This window comes from Plutella xylostella, chromosome 8, assembly GCF_932276165.1.
Source record: "Plutella xylostella chromosome 8, ilPluXylo3.1, whole genome shotgun sequence".
Taxonomy (NCBI): domain Eukaryota; kingdom Metazoa; phylum Arthropoda; class Insecta; order Lepidoptera; family Plutellidae; genus Plutella; species Plutella xylostella.
Window position 1 is genome coordinate 6618084 of NC_063988.1, and position 21770 is coordinate 6639853.

The window sequence follows — 21770 nt, forward strand, 5'->3', positions numbered from 1 at the left end:
TAATATCCCCGATACTGTTCCATAATGCATTGGAAGATGTATTTAAAACTCTGGACTGGAAAGGACAAGGCATCAATATCAACAGTGAAAGCATATTCTCATTATATTTTGTTAGCAATATGCACATACGTCTATCTGACATGGCGATAATTATTTGAATGCGATCCACTGATGTTTATACGCCGTCTATACGCCTCTCTGACATGGCGAAATTATTTAAATGCGTCCTACTGATGTTTATACGCCGTCTATACGCCTTTTTGACACGACACAAAATTATTGTTACATCGTATACGCCTTTATGGTATTTATTAATATCTCAAAATATAGTTTACTGAAAATTTCAAAAAAATTACAGAACGTGTATTACTAGTATAGGAATCGATTGGCATGAAAAACGCAAAATCGATTTTTTGCGCATACGCCCCTCTGGCATGAAGCCCGCGATATTACAACCGTTACTGTACCGTTATCCCGTAAGCATAAGCTCCCCATACGTTCAGGCAGATGTGTAATAATATTTTAGTCTTATTTATGTGAATTTTACTATGATCGAAAGCTAAGGAAATGCTAGGTAAACTACTCATGCAAAATTAATTTGAAATATGTCTTTTTTTGCGATGATACGTCGCGATGATGTAGGTATATACGATACAACACTTTCATCCTAAGTATTACAGTCACTTGCTGATGATATTATAATTTCTTGCTTTTATTTGACCCTAAGTGTACACTTCTCTATCTATCTATCATGGCGAGCTGATTTTCCGCATTTAGCCTCCAAGGTGGGCCATTATGCGTGAAATACCTATGGGGTGACTAGCTATTAAGCCACCCAAGCTCACGCCAGAAAGCCAGTAGACGAAGTGTACACTTTTACAGTGTACCAAATTATTTCGAACACCGATCATTTTAAAATATTTGCAGACATTGAAATGACACGTATTGGTCCTTTGAACCGCTTTGGCTTTTAATTATTAAAACATTAATAGGTATACCCTACAATACATTTACAGTGTGAAAATTATAATTGGTCTCGTTAATTATGAGTTGTTAGTGAGGTTAGTTCCATTTTACAACTAAGTAAGTGTGTATGAATTGACGTAGTAATATCTAAAGGTCCTTAATCTAAATTGATATAAGGCTATGAATGTTAGCCTTTTTACTGGACCAATGTTATTTATTTCTGAAATTTTCAAAATAAATATAGATAAAAGTTCATTGCTTAGAGAACATGCGCAAATATTGCTTATTACTATAAAGTCATTAATAATGCAATAAATAATTTTATACATATTTTCTTAATCTACTCACTTTTTACTACTGTATCATTAGATCATTCATTCTTATTATTTACTCTTTTAAAACCGTTGCGTGTCGTGAGGAAGCTTCTCAATTTATTTTATCTTAATTATTAAAATAGTTATTTGAGTTTATAATTACATTTCTTTAAATAAGAAACATTATTACTGTGATCAAACCATTTATGGTTTTCCACAACAGATATCAATAGCAAGGATGCTTTCAGATTTCAAGTAAGTACGAATTTAAACAAATATACTTAACTAGAGATATTTAAATAGACGTTCAAAAACAACCCGATGAACAAAAATACGTTATAGAACGATTGTCTGTCTTTTGAACAACCACCTGATCTCTTCACCGTCACCAAGTACTATCAATCCACTTCGTTAAAAGTTTTACACTAAACAATTTAGTCACCAACCCACTATACGTTCGTGATAGTCAACCGGCGGGGACTGCGCGGCCTGTTGAGATTGTTCGCTGAACCCCTGACGTGCACCTGGACTGACCCTGGCGGCATGTCGACTGCGCTGTGCAGGCTGGCGGCGCGTGACGTCCGCGGCGACGGCTGGCACACCCGCAGGTCCACGGCGCTGTGGAGGCTCGCGGCCCTGGAGGCCCGGGGCGTGGGCTGGGCAGACCTGTCCCCGGGCGTCACTAGAGCTGGCAGGTCAGCAGCTGATCGGGATCTGCGAGGGGGACTCTCTGGTATGAGCGCCATTCCGCAGACGCTTCCAACGAACACTGAGTTCTGGGGAGGAGATGGGTCATGTTAATGGTGCGGTTTTATTTAAAGACGGTGTGTGAGTAATGGGAAACATGATATTTAAATGTGAGATGGTCAGTCGTTTTTTGAACCTAATTGAACCATTGTTAAGTAAAAGTCTAGAAACATTTTTTCACCTATTATCTTTCAGATAAAGTTCTTATTTCTATCTACGCGTTTATATATACGTTGTCATAGAATTACTTATTTATGCAAATTCAGGTACAACTTTTATTTTATGGCTCCCAAAAATTTGAGTGTAAAAGCTCTCACCAAACTCCGCAGGGCGAACAAATATATTTCCATTCAAACAAGTTATTTGGCGAGACATATTTTTTTCAACGCGCACAAAATTGCCGCATGAAATAAGAAAAGTCTTTTACTTGGGAAGGGTGGACCTTTACTTGTTTTCTCGTCGTGGGGTAAATTCAAATTGTTGGGAGGTCCCGAGGGACTCGCTCGATTTGTGAAACACGGACGGGTCTATACAGCCTCATGTTTGTCAGAAATGCGACCATATTTTCAAGGTCTATTAAGCTAGAGGTAAACAATAACCAAGATAAAAGCTATATTTTGCCGAGTTACAATATTATTTCGCTTCGTTTATTACGTTTACACGTAGGTAATCACGACGCTAGTTATTGTGCCTCCGATAGCAATAAGTTATAGGCTGAATTGACGCGAATTGGAATTCAATTAATGTGATATTTCTCGTGCTTGAAGTTTGTACAGAATATTAGAAGTTGTCGTTATTTTGGCCCATTTATAGTAGGGTGGTTGCAATATTTCGGATACTATAATTCGGATGCTATTTCTTAGCAATTTTTTTAAAACTTATCTTGCTTATATTGTAAACAAGCTTTTACTGTTTACCGGCATTTACCCGAGAAAACATTTTAAGGTGAAGCGAAGCTCGGGAAAAGCTAGGAAGTAATAAGTATGATATAAAATGGTACATAGCCGCCGTCTTATCATAATTCATCACTTTTTATTACGATAAGAAAGCCACGCAATGCATTTAGCTCTTAACATGAATGCTATCATGATGCCTCTTTGTATGCTAATTTCATTATCCGCATCCATTCTACGAGATAACGCAGGCTACTGATAGCACACCACGTCACGGGAAATATCATTTACACTTTACATTGTAATTTTAGCCTTCTGCCTTCACAGTTAGGGACTGAATTCAATTTCTAGTCAGCTGTGGTAAATTCCCTTAATTCCCATTGGCTATAATAATTTATTACATAGGATACCTATTATGTGCCAGGTTTACAGCGTCTCATCTATAATAGGTAGTCTTTATTGTTATTTTAAAGTTTTTCCTATACACAAAGGGAATTTCAACTTCTACAATAATGTAAACTCGCCAGCAATGAAAAGGTTTCTAACACATTTTTTTGTTTTACATTTAATTTTGAATTTAGTTAAATTTCAGTTTTATTTGGTCATTTTCAGATACGCAATCACTTCAATATTGAAGACGGCGTCATTAAGCTAGCTTTTCCGTTTAGGAGTAATTTGCTGTATTTTTCAACGTGTAGCGAAACGAAAGTTGGCTTCAAAAGTGCTAACGTAGCCTGGGTAATCAAATAGGTACCGTACAGAAACCTGCAGAATTAAATTACCGTTTCCCAGTGCGATGACTTATCTAATGATTAGCTCTAACTAGAAAAGAATTAGTCAGCACTTAGCTAATCACCAAATAGTTTTACCAAATACATAGTAAGTAGGTACACCTTTTTCTAAGCTAGGATAAGTACTTCGAAGAATTGATGAAGTTTCGATCTTATTATGCGAGTCTCGTACTCGAATAGCTAAAACGTATTTGTATTCGAAACAATATTTCCCATTTTTCTGACTATTAATCTGAATGGCTAATTCATTCACCACGGTGACAAATTCTAGTCCAGCTCTAGTTTAGTCATAATCACTCTAATAATAATGTTAAATTTCATTAGACATCATGATCGTACATGGATGGTACATAGGTCCACTCTTCAAATGATATCGTCCCTGATTGTAAACTAGACGTATGCGTAAGTCTCTGATGATGACGTCACGCTGGCACATACCTGACGCGGTCGGTGCGCGACGTAGCCGCAGGGCTGGTAGGCAGCGAAGGAGGCGCCGCAGTCGTAAGACATGTACCCTCGGGAGAGCGACGCTCGATGCTGTATGGAGAATTTGCGTGTCTGTGAATTATGCTCGCGTCAGACGAATGTAACCAGCTCTGTATGGTTTTGAGGGTTTGGAGATAACGTTTAGTTGGAAGAGGTTGCATGCTGTTGTTTGTGGATATGTAAATAGGGATTGGTGGAAGTGGTGGTTGGCGGCGCTGTGCGTAGTTTATAGAAAATAGGAACATGCTAAGCAAGGCAGGATAATACAAACGGCGATGAGAGGTACTAAGTAAACAAAATACGGCGATACTGCTCGCGACCTATCACGTACATTCAACTGTACAGCGAAAAGCGGGTTCTGATTACCCCTTCGGGGATTACAGTCGTGAGCATATGCAATGCATGCAGCATGCACCAAAATACCTATTCTTCACGACTATTGACAGATTCCACCCTTTTTTACCACAAAATATATTTATCGTAATGTACATTTAGGTACGTTAGTTTTACATTTACAGTAGGTATCGATATAAAAACCTAATCTGTGGTGGCAACAAAGGGGAACCAAAGGTAAGTAATTGTGAAATCGTTTTCCGCCGGCCGCCCGCCCTCCGGGTAATAACCTTGTTGAGGTCGACTAAGACTCAGTACATATTGCTAATGGAAAATAATAAATAAATTTATATACCTATCTATTAATTTAAATATTTTTCCGGTAAGTGGTAGGTAGTAAATTTATTTAAATATTGTTTTCTTGGATTAGTAGTCAGCCTGCTGGCACCCCCTCTGAAAACTTCTGTACCATCTGCCTACAGAAAAAAAATACTTATTAAGCTACGAACAAGGTATGGTTATTCGTTGTTATCAAGGCAACGTAAAAATTGCTATAAATGATAGAATTTGGAAGTACTGGGGTGGGTATTAAGACCAATAACGATTGTTTATTGAATCATTAACTAGGTGTACACAGGACCGGATAATAATGCCGTAACTTACTAACTAAATTTCCCTTGCAAACAATACCAGAATGTGTACAAAGTCTACTGAACAAAGCAAACAAAATTACAATTTGAAACTCCACAACATTCTTAGATATCAAAGCGAGACAAATTACAGCGCACAAACAGCCCTTACATTCTACATACAAGTTAACTACAAAGGTACAGCCTGAGCTGGGTCCATGCAATCTAAAGGATACAAAGGTGTTTTTGAATAAAACGAATGTAACTCTACCTCAAAGGCAGGTATGTGAGTAATTCTACTTAGTGAATGGTGCCGAGAAAATGTAGCGAGTAAGAGAAAGCGGAATGCACATTAAACGTGCCGTGCCGTACCGAGGATAGAAAAGTTTAGAAATTTCGCTTATAGATATAGTTACCTACCTAACATAATTTAAAAACGACATTCAAGCTTATACTTGTTTAAAAACGATATAGGTACAAACTTAATTAAATATATTTTACTATTTATATCATATAAGTATTTAACTTTTATGTGTCTAATCATAAGTGACAATAACTGATTGCCATTGTACATTGCGGCGGGTGATAAAAGTTTCACTAGCTATCTCGCTTCGCGCAGCCTCAAGTGCGAGGAGACGCAAAACTTTTGTAACTTCTTGTCGTATGAATCTTGCGACCCGTGCTTTTGTTGATACATAGCAGTACTTCTTATGAAAACGACACGGTAAAGGCAATAAGTGGCGATATTGGCACGACACGGCACGCTCCAACTAACAAATGAACGCAGGACTTTATGATGGGGCCACACTAACGGGAAATGCCAATAATGTCTTGGTACCTACATACATTTTTCATCAATTACCTCGGTAATTATTGGAATTTCCCGTTAGTGTGGCCCCAGCATTAAACTTACGTGCGGCGGAACAGTGACTGAGCTCTCAACTAGGGCGCAACTTTGCCTGTGCTGCTGTTGGAATTTCGGTTGGTATGGCTCAAGCATTCTGTGGACAAACGCATGAAGACAACGTCAGTGGTTGAGTGACCGCAGTGACGCGCTGCCAGTGCATAAGCAGCTTCAGCAGCTAGGTAGCAGCTAGGTGGCAGCTAGTGAGGGTTCTATGAAATAATGTGGGTACGGTGGACTAAAGTTATTCTTTGTATCTTGTTTAGAAACATTAAATTTATGTTATAGAGTAAAATGTGTGTACACAATTTAATATTTAAAGTCTGATTTTTTATTTGATTCAGTTGAAATCATCAATTTTGACCTTTTAAGCTTAAAAAATAGTTTCTGAATAAACATCGTTCATAAAAAATACACGTCGATATGAGTCATACCTCATGACTACTCATGAGTGGGTTGCCTCCCACACATCAAACATGATACCTACCTGTCTATAGGTATATCTAATCCATCATCATTACAACACCATACTTTATTCATTAGAAAGAACCTGCGTGTTTGGTGAAAGAACTGAAATAGCTGTACAAGAGAGATAGCTCCCTAAAACTACGTATAGCTATCTCTTTCCTTCAACCGAAGTGATACTACTACTTCGTCATACTCCTGAATGTCACCGGCTATCGATAAAGAATGTATTACAATTGGTTCGTGCTCAGGTATCATTTGTAATGCTGTGTCTTTTCAATGACACATCGTGTCTGTTAAGGTAGGTATGTAGGTACAATTCATACATAGTAGGAGGTACAACTAAATTTATCTACGAAATGCAAAATGCTGTTGCATAGTGGAAACATTCATACGAAATCAATTTTGTATTCTTACAAAATGTATTTTCACGTGAATGCTGATTCTTCAGCTTTCAAAACCATTTTTACGTCACCCTGTACATGTGAGTGTTTTTACTGTTTGATCGCATCAGTAGATACGTTGAAGTTATTGTCCTTGAATGCAGTAAATATTGAAACCCTGTAGATATTTATAGAGCAAGAATTTTACGATAGTCAGATTAAATGTAAATAAAAAATGAAGATTAAATTTTTTTTTAAGTTATCTGAGGAATACAAACATTCAGACGCGACAAGATCAGAAATATTCCCCAGATAACTTTTATCTGACCATTGGAAAATCTTCCTTACTCTTCGTAAATCTATTAAAATTTAAATCTAAGTATTAAGTATTGCTGAAGTGCCAGACATCACGAGTGCGGTCAAAGTTAATTCAAAACTCGACGTACAGTTTATAGACGCACCTGATCTTGCCCCAGCGGTTGAAGAACAGCGCGATGGCGGCCACCCACAGCAGCAGCACGAAGGCCACTATCAGAGCCTCTTCCGCCCGCACCACCACCCCGCTGCCGCCTGCTGGTGATGGGGTAATACATACATATAAATATAAATAAATATGTCAGGACAGACATCGTAGCTAGGGTTAAATCAGACTGACCGTACGACAACTACCGCATGTAGTCGCTGCGATGCAGTCAGTCTATGGTATGAACGCATCTTGGACTTCCGCCATACGTTGAGTTTAATTTTCAAGGTGGCATCAGATATTATAATAATGAGATATTATTACTAAAGGTGAACTGCTTTTGAAGACTTTTCATCAACAAATATTTATGCGTCCCTCAAGTTCAATGTTGAATATTGACGGTAAAAAAGTAAATATACCAAGAAGTATAATGAATCTAACAACATCCCATATTTCACACCAGTATACTTTAAGGATCAAATCTGCCTTTTTTTAATGAACTTGTGTTCAACAATGAAAATGAAATAATTCGTCACTAAAGCTATGAAATTCAATCAAACAGGTACACTCGGCAACACAATTCCATACTGACCAGCATTAGCCAGCGAGGAGACGTTGAGCTGCGGCGTGGCGGAGGGCGCGGGGTGCAGCCGCAGCACCACCTGCGTGAGCGGGCCGCCCGTCGCGCCGCTCCACTCTGCACACAACATTACATCGTTGAATAAAACTTCCAAGACGCATAGCCATGCAGCTGGCTACTTCATGACAGTTTGCGATAAATACATACGGAACTGTTATTGGTGGACGCATTAACCTTTTGCGTCCCGTAGTCGCGATATCGGCCGAAAGACTGTTATTTTCTATTGTATCTGATTTCAGAGGTTTTAAACACGTAAAAAATACAAGTTTGATTTGAAGTTGATAACGGACTTCAGTGAGTACTGAGTAGGTAGTTTTTCTTTAGTCTCTTGCGGAATTTAAACTGATAGCCCTACCCGTCCTAAATGGTGGTACGATGGCTGTACACATTGTTAGTAAAAAGCATCTGCTACATGCCCTGGCCGTCCCAACACCTGCATCCAAGATGACCTCCTCATGGCCAACCAGGCTAATCTGACAGTTGCCATCGACACGACAATAATTGAAGAAGTGAAAAGCTTAGCAAAGCCGTTTACCGCTCTCACCCGCGGAGACTCTAGAGGGCGCTGCGGGCGGGCGCCGCGTCGCGTCGTGTCGCGCCGCGTCGCTCCTTGTCGCCTCCGGTCGCGTGGCGTCGTCCGCGGCCGGCGTCGCTGTCACGTGCGTCGCCGTTTCTGTAGACAACACAGTCATAAGAAAATATTACAGTAGTACTTATACTTATTTGTTTAACCTCAAGTAAGCGAAGTCCAAAGATTTCTCACAGTCGATTTATTTTAATTAAATTTGCTATTTTTTGATCAGAAATAATCTCTAAGTATATTTAATATAGGTAATATAATGTCCATAGACGACCGAATGGCGTAGTGGTTAGTGACCCTGACTACTGAGCCGAAGGTCCCGGGTTCGATTCCCGGCTGGGGCAGATATTTGTTTAAACACAGATATTTGTTCTCGGGTCTTGGATGTGCCCGTAAAATGGCAATAGGCCCCTATTACATAACACTCTGGCGAAAAGTGGGTGCACCTCTGCCTACCCCGCAAGGGAGTACATTAGTACAAGGCGTGAGTGTGTGTGTGTGTGTGAAATATTCTCTTTATAGTTAATTTATCATTTTGTAATAAATCTCAGTTACCTAGCTTTGTACGTTGACTTAGGTACGTCGAAGTTATTCGTTTGTGTTTCTCTGATAACTTTTTTTTTGTTTTTATTATTAACAAAGACATTTAGGTACCTACATATTTAACAATATACAAAACCAAATAAGCCTTCAAAGGTTTGTGTGCACAAAATTGTAAAATAAACCGTTTTAAAATAAAATACTGTATTGAATACTTATTAAATAAGTAAACTGCCTCTGTGGTCTAGTGGTAGAAGATTCGCTTCATGACCCAGAGGTCCTGGGTTCGATTCCCGGGTGGGACCATCAATTTGTGTTTCTAAATTGTGGTTCTAAGTTTGGTTAGGACATAGAAGGCTGATCACCTGTTGTCCGAAACAGTGAAACGATCCATGCTGTCGGATGGGCATGTAAAGCAGTCGGTCCTGCGCCTAGCTCTCTCCAGTCGTGTCGGTCAATCCGTCCCATTGGGTTATGAGAGTGATGGAACAGAGAGTGCTCCTGTGTACTGCGCACACACTTGGGCACTATAATCCACTCCTGCGTAGATGGCTGATCTCAATTGAGATTGGCCGCCGTAGCCGAAATTCGGCTAGGAGGACATTAAATAAGTAAACTACTCTTCAAATTTTATATTTAATTGATATTACTTGAAATTAATTGTTTTTTAAGTTCAATAATATCTTAAAAAATAAGTACTTTGTTCATAAAGTAACCTGGTTTAGTTCATGTTCTTAATCACGAGAAACAAATTATGTAGTTTACGTATTTATGAGTTAAATGAAATAAAATATAAGTTAAAGTGCAAATGGGCAGTAGAGTAACTAAATACGCGTTCTCACAATAGATCTGCATTTCCGAAGCGACTTCGTCATACATTTGAACGCGTTTCTTGCTACTTGGAGCCGCGCCAATGAGTAATGGCCGAGCCATGAATCTACCGAATAGCATACTGCTGTTGGCATTATGGGGAGAGTTATGGTTTAATAAATAGTTATTAAAAATAAGTACTTCATTGTAAGAAGAAATATCTTTTGTAGCCTATATCAGAAGTAAAACACAAATGTGCAAAGGCAGATGAAATGGCCAAGAATTTGTGAAAGAGTTAATTAACACGAAGTGTTATAAAAACTGAAAACTCAAACAAGGGAATACAATGTTCATTTTCAAGACTGTTCGTTTAATTTAAAACTATAATATTATTTTTCACTCACAGCTTGAGAGAACAGAGTTGATAAAGTTTAAAGACTCAATCAAACTGAGTCCTTGGAAAACTGAGATTAATACTTAAATAGAAAAGATTCATACCTAATAAAAATTATTAAAAATGTGTGATAAAATTAATCATATTGATTGTTCCTATAAATGACGACCGACTTCCGAGCATTGGCCTTTAGTTATTGAACCTTTGAGGTTTGTACCTATTTGTATGCTGACCCGCTGACAGGGTCATATCAATAAGCCAATAAATAATTAATATTTAATAACACGCGTAAATGTTAGAGAAACATTCTGACATGGCGTGGGTTGCAAGTATTTCCATCAGTTACTAATGTGAAGCGGAATAAATACAAAGCTTTGCTTTTGACAAGGTAAGTACAAAAAAGTACTTACATATATTTTGTACTCTCGACTGTACTTCACACGGAAAGAAACGTGACCATTGAACTTTTTAAAGCAGCTTAGTTTAAATATCACATTCACCTACATACATACTGGGTCTAGTGCTAAACAGATGATAAAGATGTACTCAGACAACTCAGTGAATCTAGGATACTGGAGCGCAGGAAAACAAAAGTGACCCAGTTGTCCGAGTCCACTTGTGATCTCGCCGCAACTAATAGAGGGAACTGCGGACAGATGGGAGGTCACTCGGGCTTATTAAGGATAATGTCGGTCGTGTAACGCGAGTCTATCCAGCCAGACGACTTGTGACGCCATCACCTAGCAGCTGTTAAGTAGAATCAAGTTTAATTGTTTGATGATAGAATAAAATAACCCATTCGTACTACGCACACTAATATTTTTATTTATGTCTGATTTCGCTGGATTTATTATGTTTATTATTGCATTAAGTGTTGCATGTAGACTGTAACAGTTCAAAAATATATATTTTCCCCGTGGACTTGACCCTGGTCAAACCCTGGTTCATTTATTGTTGTCAGTAAAGATGGCAGGTTGTAAGTGAAAAGTGAAAATAAAGGAAAATAAGGATACCTATACCGTTATAGTTTTATTAATACTTATTTATAGTCAGGTAGACAGTTACATATTTTTGTTATTAGTTTTAAAAGTCAGCTCTAATCAGGTCACATGAAACCTACTTTTAAAACAGCTACAAATTTACCCTCCATTTAATACGGGAGGCTATATTTAAACAGCACATTTTGAGTGAATAAATTATTGGTAAACGACATGCCACTGTTTTGAATCGGTATATCCACTGTTGAATCGAGTTACGATATTTTGTAGCAATAACAATAACGGATTAGGTCATCGCATATTTTTATAAAATAGAAACAATGATTTATTGCAATATATTTAGACCGATAGCCGCGTTTTAGCATACGCCATGGTACGTTATGCACAAAGAGAGGAGTCAAATAAATTAAGTTCTAACTTCACCATCGGAAAATTTGTGAAAAAAAATTAATCCCCAAGGAGGCCGAGGAGAGAGCGTTGTGGAACTCCTTAGGAGCAGCTGCGTCCAGAAGACCTAGCACGGTGCGCATGACGCGCACGACGAGACGTGACAAAACTCTTTATAAAACTTTTTTATAAATAAGTACTTAGGTCGAAAATATACCTAACTTAGGTAGATAAATCATGAGTAAATAATTGCTAAATAGAAAGCCGTATTTATTCAGTAATTATTCACCACGGATAAACGGAGCTACAACCATAATTTGTCGTTTTTCAAAGAATTATTTTGTGTTTAAAGTTTGAAAACTCGTGCAGGTAATAACCTAACCTAACCTAATCGGTCATTTATGAATAATCTCTACTGTAAAAAACTCAAAATCGTCGTAAAATTATAAACTTTCAAAGATTTTACCGTCATCACGTGGTTTTAACGTAACCATACCTAATGTAAGCTAGATTATTTGTATTATGAAAACTATGTATGTAAATTAGATGAAATCGCTTAACCCAAATGTTTTATCTATACCTACCTACCTATTTGAAGCTACATTTTTTATAATAATAGTCTAGGTAAGTATGTTTCAAATAAATACATATTATTTATTTCATGGTAGCTAAGTATGTATTGGAGAAATTAACTCAAAGCCCTTTGTCCCTGCTGAGGGACGTCAGGATGGATGAATGCATGAAAGTATGTATTTGATAGCCATGTATTGAGGTACAGTGGTAGGTCAGTTGCAAATCGCAGCGGGTACCATCTGTTAAAGTATTCAAAGCAACAATGCTGCAGCTTGTTAAGTGGAAAAAGATCGATGAGGACAACAGCTACGAACACCATAGACCAGGAGGCTTACTCTATACTGATGAAAAACTAACGAACCAGAGCTGTCGTGCAATCGACATGTTTAATACAACAAGATAGAGTCGCTGCGCTCCGAAACTTAGCTTTTTGTCATATAGAGTGACCCCCTGTAATACTGCGCTTGCCGCCGCTATCATCTATAGACAAGGCATATACAATACAGAGTGTAAAAAGGTAAGTAGGTATATTAAACAAAAATGGGGAAACAGCATAGAAACTTTGTTAGTCACGTGTTTTTTTTTACACATGACTTTTTAAAGTTGTTCCAATTTACGTCCCTGAATCACCTGCTTTCGTTTTACTACCGCAATACCCTGTATAACGCATTCTTTATAAAATACAAAATTTATCAAACATTTAACATAAAATCCACCCTCGCTTCGTCAAAAATAAAATACAAAAAAATAAAACAAACAAACAAACAAAACACAACTTACTTAGCTAAATAAACCACCCCAGGACGCACCCGACCCAAAAGTCCCCATAACCTAGCGTTGCCGCGCTGCACGGCGAGGGAGATCCTCTGTGCCAGGTACGCCCCAGAGCGGTAGTCAAAACCGCGGCTCCTCAAGCGTCGCCCAATCTCCCTGACGAACTGCCTCCCCTGTTCCCCCCAAACCCCAGTGGTCTCAATGGCAAGAGGCACAAAAATATAGCCACCCGCAATCAACTGGCCGTATTTGACGCACTTCTGTCGTGCAGCCGCCTCGGCAGCCGCACCCACCGTGCCAGCAGTGTGCCCCACGTGGGACGGGGCAAATGTGCAGACGCATGTGGCGTCCCAGAGCAGGCACCGACCTTTCTCCCACGGTATCAAGGTGAGACTGTCCGGACGCCTCCCATCACTGCGAATCAACCCCGGCGGCTCAAGAACCGCCGGAATGTCAGCATAAATGAGAGCCCTCTTTATATGGATCATGCTAGACTTATTTACTTTCCCTGTTAGGTTGAGCCTTTCTAAAATAGTGTTTTTTTTTTCAATATAATATCGATACCAAACTCTTGGTCGTTTTGGTTTCCAAATTTTAACAATCAACTTCTCTATATAGTGCTTTGATTAATTCAGTTTTAATTAATATCTACGCATTCATTGGTTTCTAATTGTTCACATAATAATAACAATATCGGGAGCAAATTTGCATGAAATTGCTATTTCTATTGATATCTTTAGTTATATTTGTACTAGCTGTTCCCGCGAGCTTTGCTTCGCCTTAAAAAGTTTTCCCGTGGGAATTCCGGGATAAAAAGGAGCCTTTGTTCTTTTTCAGGGTCTAGACCATATGTATACCAAATTTCATTCAAATCCGAGAAGTAGTTTTGGCGTGAAAGAGTAACAGACAGACACAGTTACTTTCACATTTATAATATTAGTAGTAGTTAGGATAGTTAGGATATATAATTAATCTATAAGATATCTAATAAAAACTATGACCTACACGGAATACCATTCAACCTGAATCTTTCACTAAATATCAGTTGTCATAAGCTGTTGATATAATGAAATAGTTTTTTTCTGTACCTATTTTAAACAAAGTTAGTTAAATAATTCAGTTCATTTGTCATGTAAGTCTAAGAGTAGGTAACAATTAAATACTTATACAATTATATGCAAATATTTCCTCGGAGAGTTTCAACTTTCGCATCCTGTCAGTCTGTCACTAACGTTTTACAAAATAGGTCCACTCTTCAATGGGACATGGTCCCGTGGGACCCACAGCCACACACCCTTTTCCGACTAATTTCATTGGGCCTAAACACGCGTTAACCTAAATTAGTCCCAATAGGCCACAATATTATGACTATTAATAACTTTATTACAAGTTTCACGTGCTTGTTGATTAAATGGTTGATAAAACTAATTAAGGTCAATGTAGGTGCCAAAAGGTTTATACAGGATGTTACATGACGGCCAGAGTGACTTCATATACCACTATAACTGCTCTTTCTGAAAACCCTGTATATCCTCGTGGCTTTACTGTGGGTTAGGAAGGGTTCACTCCTGTAAACAATAAATTTGAGTCATAACCGCTATATAATGTAAGGTACGTACTTATTGTAACTAACAATGATCGATAAGCTTGAATTATTTTTTTCTACTTTCAATGATAAAAAAGAAAACTCAAACCTTATACACAAATGTTTCATTCAAGTGAGTCAGGTGCGAAGTATCTGTTACTACTACTCAATAAAGAAAATTATGAACCTCGTATTGATAATGCCATTGAATAGTTTTCTATGGCGTCTTGTGAGAATTGAGACCAAGAAGGTACTGATAATGACGTCATCATATTTCACCATGGTAACATATTTTTCCACTGTGTTCGTTTTCGCAGCCGTATTCAGCCAATGCTACGGAGCTACTACAGCTACGCCGCGCTACGATGCTACAACGCTACGATGCTACGACGCTACGATGCCCTTTATTAGGGAGTAGGGTCTCATAATTGTTTTGTCTGCAATAACGTGTAGCTACTAAATTAATGTAACCTATAAAACTGAATGTACACACTGATTAAATTTTATTATTTATTTTATTATTTATTATTATGCTACGATGCTACGACGCTACGATGCTACAATGCTACGATGCTACGACGCTACGATGCTACGACGCTACGATGCTACGACGCTACCATGCTACGACGTTACGATGATAGTTATAACGTTATGTTCTTATTATTTATTTATTTTTAACGTTTATGTTATAACAGTTATTTATAATTACCATAAAAATATTCATAGTATCGAAGTAAGTAAGTAGAATAATAGTGAAGATCGTTTTCATGAATCAATGGTTATGGCAGCTATAAGCTAAAAATAGGTTTACAAGAGGTTTACAAATTACGAATTTTGACTTTTTGACTGACATTAAATTCCTGTGTTTCAAAGTCATTTGAAAACGTAAGTACTCTAAACTTAAAATACGGTCTACGAATTTTGTGGTTAATTTGTTTCACCCTGTAACGGGTAATTAATTATGTATATTCAAAGATGATTTATGTTACCGTTTTCTGATCCATTACGTGCCGTATAAAAGCTTTAATGAATATTAAATGGAGATGCGATTATAGGTTATACACGGCTCCGTGAACTTGTAGTTGGAAAATAATATAATTATTGGTGGGTTTTTATAATTAATACAACCAGATTGTTTATAAACTGACATCTATCTCATTTTAATATAATTTTATTGTATCTGCATTCAAAACTACTGGGATAGATTAGTTGTTCGATACCCATATTACAGGCTCTGCCTAGTTTGGGGTCAAATGGCCCGATCCCCACATATTATTATTATTATAAATTCAATCCTAATTTTGTTTGTATACATTGAAACATTTTGTTTCCCTGAAAATCCGGTCCGCTCGTAATCGTTCAGTGCTTCAGTGTAAGACCCAATTTGGGTTAATACACAATTATTTTTATACGCAATTATCTTAACAAATATGTATTTAATAGCATAACTTTTACAAATGTTTATTTTATTTATTCATTCAGTTATGACTTCATCGGGGTAAAAATCATTCTGTTTTGGTACACCTACTGTGTATTTCTGAAACAAATTTCTTCCTGGCTGGGAATAGAATACGGCACCTTCGGCATAGCAGTCAGATTTACTAATCATTATACTCCATCCGGTAACCACTAAAGTGTTCAACTGTTCAACTATCGACCAATTTATTTTACAATTTAACTTCGAATAAACTTTTTTCAGAACTCTTTTCAATCAGATTCGCATTTGGCCGGTTTTTTATTTATTTACCGTTTATTTAGTGAACTTGTGCTCGGGTATTCAGTCAAATTAAAGTCCTTCCATCGAAAACCATCAATCGTGGGGCTTTTGACGTGAATTTTGTGATTTATGACTTACTGATAACTGATAAATGAAAATGTAGGCTTTGATGAAAAACAAACAAACGAACAACTAAAATTGACTTTGTGATAATGTAAATCTCTAAAATAGAACAGTTTTAAATGCCAAACTCTTTAAAAATGGTTTAACATGGTATCGAGTCTGAAGGCACAAAAATAAATTTTAGAGATGTCAAGTCAAGCTATAGTTTTTTTTAGTATACAACTTTTACAACACTCTGTATAAACCAGCGGATGATTGTAGTCGGATTATTAAGAATGTAAGTAAGCTGAGAAGTGGCCCCTTACCATTGAGTGTATGTCGTCTTCTCCTGGGTCTGTGTAGAGTGTACTGCAGGGATGACTCTCGTTTCGCTCGAATAGCTGCTTTCCTTCTCGCCCAATGAGCTTCATCTGTGAACAAAGTACAGTTCTTGAAATATTTTTGGACATTTAATTTATATATCTAATAAAATATCTTAAATTACAAAATATTTTTTAAAAACGTAGATAGAATTGTGGTTAGCGCAGCAAGCAGCTGCCCTTTGGAATGTTTTCGTAAACTAGAGTAAATCTTACATAATATACCATTGCATTAGTATACTTCGCACAGCACAGAAGTACCGTAAATTTCAACTTCCGGTTAAAATGTGTCAAAAAAAACAGTTGAGCGTAAGCCAGGAAACATCAAACGAACGATGCACTTTGTCCGGCCGTCGCGTGTCGCTTGCAGCCTGCACAAAGGCTTTACTCAAATGACTAAAGCTTGTTTAGACACGGAAAAACGTTGGTGCACTTTAACTGCTAATTTTGTTAACAGGCGACGATTATCCTGTATTAAAAACCTTCCGGAACTGTTGAAGAATTAGTACATAAGGGGGTAGCGTAGATTGGTAGCGAATGACATGTGACTGCAGAAAACGACGACAGTCACTGGCTGTCAAATTAATTCCATAGAAATATTTGTCTAGAAACCTACGGCCTTACAGAGACAGAAAGAGCTGCCCCTTATCCGAACGGAGAGTAATTTGTAAAAATTGACGTTCATCAGAAAATTTTATATTTGTACGATGAATAATTTTTTTTGACTTGGACTTTGACTTTGACTTTACGGCACTTCGTTTTCTGCAACCGCTACAACTTTGCACCCAAAACTCATTAAAGGCTTTATTTACATTTTTTTTCCTGAGAACTCTATCGATTAGCTATGTATGTATATCGCCTAATACTTGCATTGAAAATGGTCAATTCGTTATAGAGCTATGTCGATTTCAATACCTATAATAGTAATTATTCTAGTACACTTGTCCATATCCACCACACGTTTCGTCAAGTTAATGATTGGTAGTAAAACAAAAAAAAATGTGTGCCATATTCTATATATAGTGTGCGAGATATCTTCAATAGTGTGCGAGCTAATGATCAGCACTTGGTATATCTATTGCAATTAAAATATTAATATTTCTCAATAAAGTTAGGTCCAGATGTTGACTTTGAGATTGACTTGCAAGTCGCGACAACCACAGTAGAAGTTTTAAGGCAATGCAAAGTTTTCCGGCTGCTGTTTAATTACCTTCAACTGAAGCTTCAATTATGACGAGATTATAAAAGCCCCATTCAATTATGAAAATTGAGCATACATTTTTAAACTGTGCCCATTTACATGAAACGAAGCTAGCCATATTACATGAATCAAGACCTGATTTCTTCTGATGTATTTAACTATGCTTATTTTGGTGGTAAAAAGTTCCACTTACAAAAAGCCAAATGGCCCAATTTTTTTAAACATTTGATTTCCAATTTTTGTTTTTACTTAGTAAGAATATTCTGATGCGCGGTTAAATGTACTTCAATATATTGCATACAGTGTCATTAAGCTAGCCTTTTAAATTTAGGAGAAATTAGGTGGTACTCGTAATTGTCACTGGAACTTTTTCATTGCTCTTGTGTATAAAAGTAATATTAGCTTTTGTTAGGCTTCAAAATAATATCAGCGCAGCGGCAGCGCTGCAGTGAGCATGTTCATTAATATGCGGCTCGTTTGGTGCATGTCCGACATGGAACCCACATACACGAATCATCCTTATTTAGTTTAAATTATTGGTTTTCACAGTAAACGAAGTGAAGAAATACATAATATCATCATAAATAAAGTTGGATGTGAGCTATTGATATTCATTTGAATTTTAAATATTATACATTGTACACGTACAGCCATTTTGATAATTATAGCCATTGAAGTACCTACAGCTGTAGCGTGTAACGGAACATAGTCCGTCCGTAGCAGACTTATACATTATTACAATATTTATGTATAGATTGGCGAAATTTTTATTATAAGCAAAATAAGACTATACGCTGGTTGGAAAACACAACCATACCGCGATGTAGAAATGCCACACTAGTGCCATCTATTGGGTTAGACTCGATGACGCATTTCCTTATATGGTAATGTTCGGGGGGTGTTGTGTCGTTCGAATCGACAGATACCTAGAATAAGTACAAGTCTTATTGTTGACGCTTAGAGTTTAAAGAGATATCATACTAGATTCGGTTATATTATGTTTCAACCGTTTATACGGCTCTGTTAATTATTGTTTGATTATTGAAATGAATGACGCCGTAGTGATAAGTTATTATTATGAGGATCAGATTTGCACAACACTAATTTACGCGACACTTTACGTACTACGCCTCCTTGACGCTCAACTGAGTATCTTTTAGTTCTAATTAATTGAATCAGGACTTAAAATTAGTAAATACTAGTTAAATAATAACAATATTAATTATCAATAATTATAGAACAATAGTTCATCGGTTTATTACCTTAAAAATATTTAATAGTTGTGTTATTGTCTAGCTCAGTGGCGCCACCGGTAGTCTAGGATCTTAGGGATGGAGTGGAATCGATAAAGTTCGATGGATGAACCGAAAAAAAAAAAGAAAAAGAAAAGAGAGTCGATGGTCAGGAAAGGCTATAAATAGGATTCGGGAAGAAAACTCGCCCTTGGTCTTCTCGTGGAGTTTCGGGTGATAGGATGGAGCGTTTGCATATGGGAGTGATACTTAGTGGAAGTGTATTTTATGGCGGGGTGGTTTTGCAGCTTCGACCGGCCGGCGGCGGCGCCTCAGGATCCTCAGCTAAGTGTCGATAATATTTTGTCATAACCACTATTTAGAGGTATCACAGCATATCTATATTTCACCCCTTTCTTTATATTAGAATATCTATCTACTTACTTTGTTCTGGTTTCAAAATTAGAATATTTTTCATAACCTAAAAATCCAATTGTTCCCCATTATTTATTGTTAAGCTTCTTGGCCATTTTGAAATTGTAGACTGCTAGGGTACCTAGGCTTATTAGGAGAGACCCAAGGAAACCACCTTTTACTTCATCAATCAGCCTTAAAGATTCTATCACATAAAACAATCAATTTACAAGTATAAGTACATTCCAACTATGGGAAAATTACCCCACTTGTTTCATCAAGCTATGTTTGTTTACCTGGAAGGAATAAACTTAGTTACTTAAGTATATCAATATATTACAGATATTGAATAGTATGTTCTATTGAGATGATAACTAATGACTCAAGTATTTAAGTATGTTACTTTTACTCACAGCATTCTATCTACCTGAAATTGTTTCACCCAGCAATCTTTGTCTACCCAGTAAAGAACAGTAATTAGGAAAATACAGACCATTAGGTGTACCTATGTTTCATTGTGGTGGATCATAACCAATGTTCCAACATATTTGGTTTACAAACTTACTAGGCCTACACAACAATCTGAATAAGTACCTGAGTATTAATAATGGATGATTCATCAGATATATAACATAATTATGTGGAATACTATTCAGTGATAAGTACTTGCAATCTAAGTAAATCTATTAGGTAACTTATTAGATCATTCTGAAATTATTTAGGCTACAAGGAATTCATATTCCTAGGTAGTTGGTACTTATTTACTTATCTCCTGAGATACACAATATAAACATATTTCTACCAACTCCATCTAGTTCTCATGTAAGCATGTACTTATCTATTCAGTCTTGAAACCAGAATGAAGAATATGCTTCAGGTTATTCATACTAAACTATGAATCCATTTAGCAAAATTGTATTCTTATTTGAATGAGCATTTCTATTATGTACTTAATTAATTAAAAAATCTTACAGCTAGCTCAATGTACTTTGATTCTCTAAGAGTGGTTATTATAAACATTACTTATTACTTGTATTCTTAATATTTGAAATGATTTTAAACATTTTCCACCGGGATAAAAATGGGCCGAACCATATTTTCATAAAATACTATGTTTCTACTTGAATAATTACTGTGTGTACTTGTGTGATTCACTACTTTAATGATTCTCTATGGTTTTATTATGGGTTTAGCTACACTTGGTAAATTCAAGTATTTTGAAGTATTGATCATCATAAAAAAAAAAAAAACATACTTTAACAATTAGGCAGCAACAAAACTAACATACATTTAAAGGACACCAGTGTGGTATTGTTTGCAAAACAAATCTACTTTCAAAACATTAGTTCAGAACTAAGAAACCCAGATTCTAAATTTATACTTACTTACTAGGTATTTGATACTAGGTACATTGTGTAAAATGTGGGTTTTATAAAATGCATTTCATCTTCAAACCAGTTAGATGCTAAGCAGGTAGGTTTAGTCTGTGGGAGCGTAGGTTATTGAATTGAAAACCATGCTATCCTTTTGTATCTCATGTGTGGTGAATGTTATTGATGTATAGTTAGTGGATCTAGGCCTCTTACTCATTGATGTGATAGATATGATTTTGGTATTTACTTACCCACCTAAGTATGTAAAGTTTGCTTTATTGGAATTCAATAAGTATTTACTTCAGTACCTCAATTACTAGTTATGTATCAGAAAACAGAATAGAATTCATGTAATTTAGTAAGTAAGTGGTTATATTGGCCATAACTTGTACCTGACTGACTGTGACTAAGACAATTCTTATATATTCAGCAAGTTAATGATAATTTATGATACTTAAAAACCTACATTATACCCTTTTATTAATATAAATAAAGATTGATTTTGCTTTGGAAAAGATGTTAAGAATATTAAACAAAATTAATAAATAATAGGGTCAATGAGTCAGTTGCCGACCTAGTTGAGCACCAACTTTACTTTTACTAAAGTTATCTACTTGTCTGATTCAATTAGATACTTATACCCGTAGGGTCAATGTGTTGGATGGCGGCCATAGGAGCACTAACACTATTTTAAGT

The 21770-nt window shown here is 36.7% G+C and overlaps 1 protein-coding gene across 6 annotated transcripts in view; it reads right to left on the reverse strand.

The window, feature by feature from the left end:
* Positions 1 to 870: 870 nt before the first annotated feature.
* The window catches only part of LOC119693046, a 45603-nt gene continuing 24703 nt past the window's right edge, over positions 871 to 21770 (reverse strand). The window contains exons 2-8 of one of the 6 annotated variants that reach the window (XM_038115181.2): positions 16801 to 16905; positions 8559 to 8687; positions 7967 to 8071; positions 7358 to 7484; positions 6073 to 6160; positions 4150 to 4269; positions 871 to 2056 (exon numbers count right to left, since the gene is read on the reverse strand). In XM_038115181.2, coding sequence (XP_037971109.2) covers positions 1730 to 2056; positions 4150 to 4269; positions 6073 to 6160; positions 7358 to 7484; positions 7967 to 8071; positions 8559 to 8687; positions 16801 to 16905 — 1001 coding nt within the window. In that variant the 3' untranslated portion in view covers positions 871 to 1729. Of the gene's footprint in view, positions 2057 to 4149; positions 4270 to 6072; positions 6161 to 7357; positions 7485 to 7966; positions 8072 to 8549; positions 8688 to 16800; positions 16906 to 21770 lie in introns of all 6 variants that reach the window. The other 5 variants (XM_038115180.2, XM_038115185.2, XM_038115183.2 and 2 more) reach the window with 5 other exon arrangements.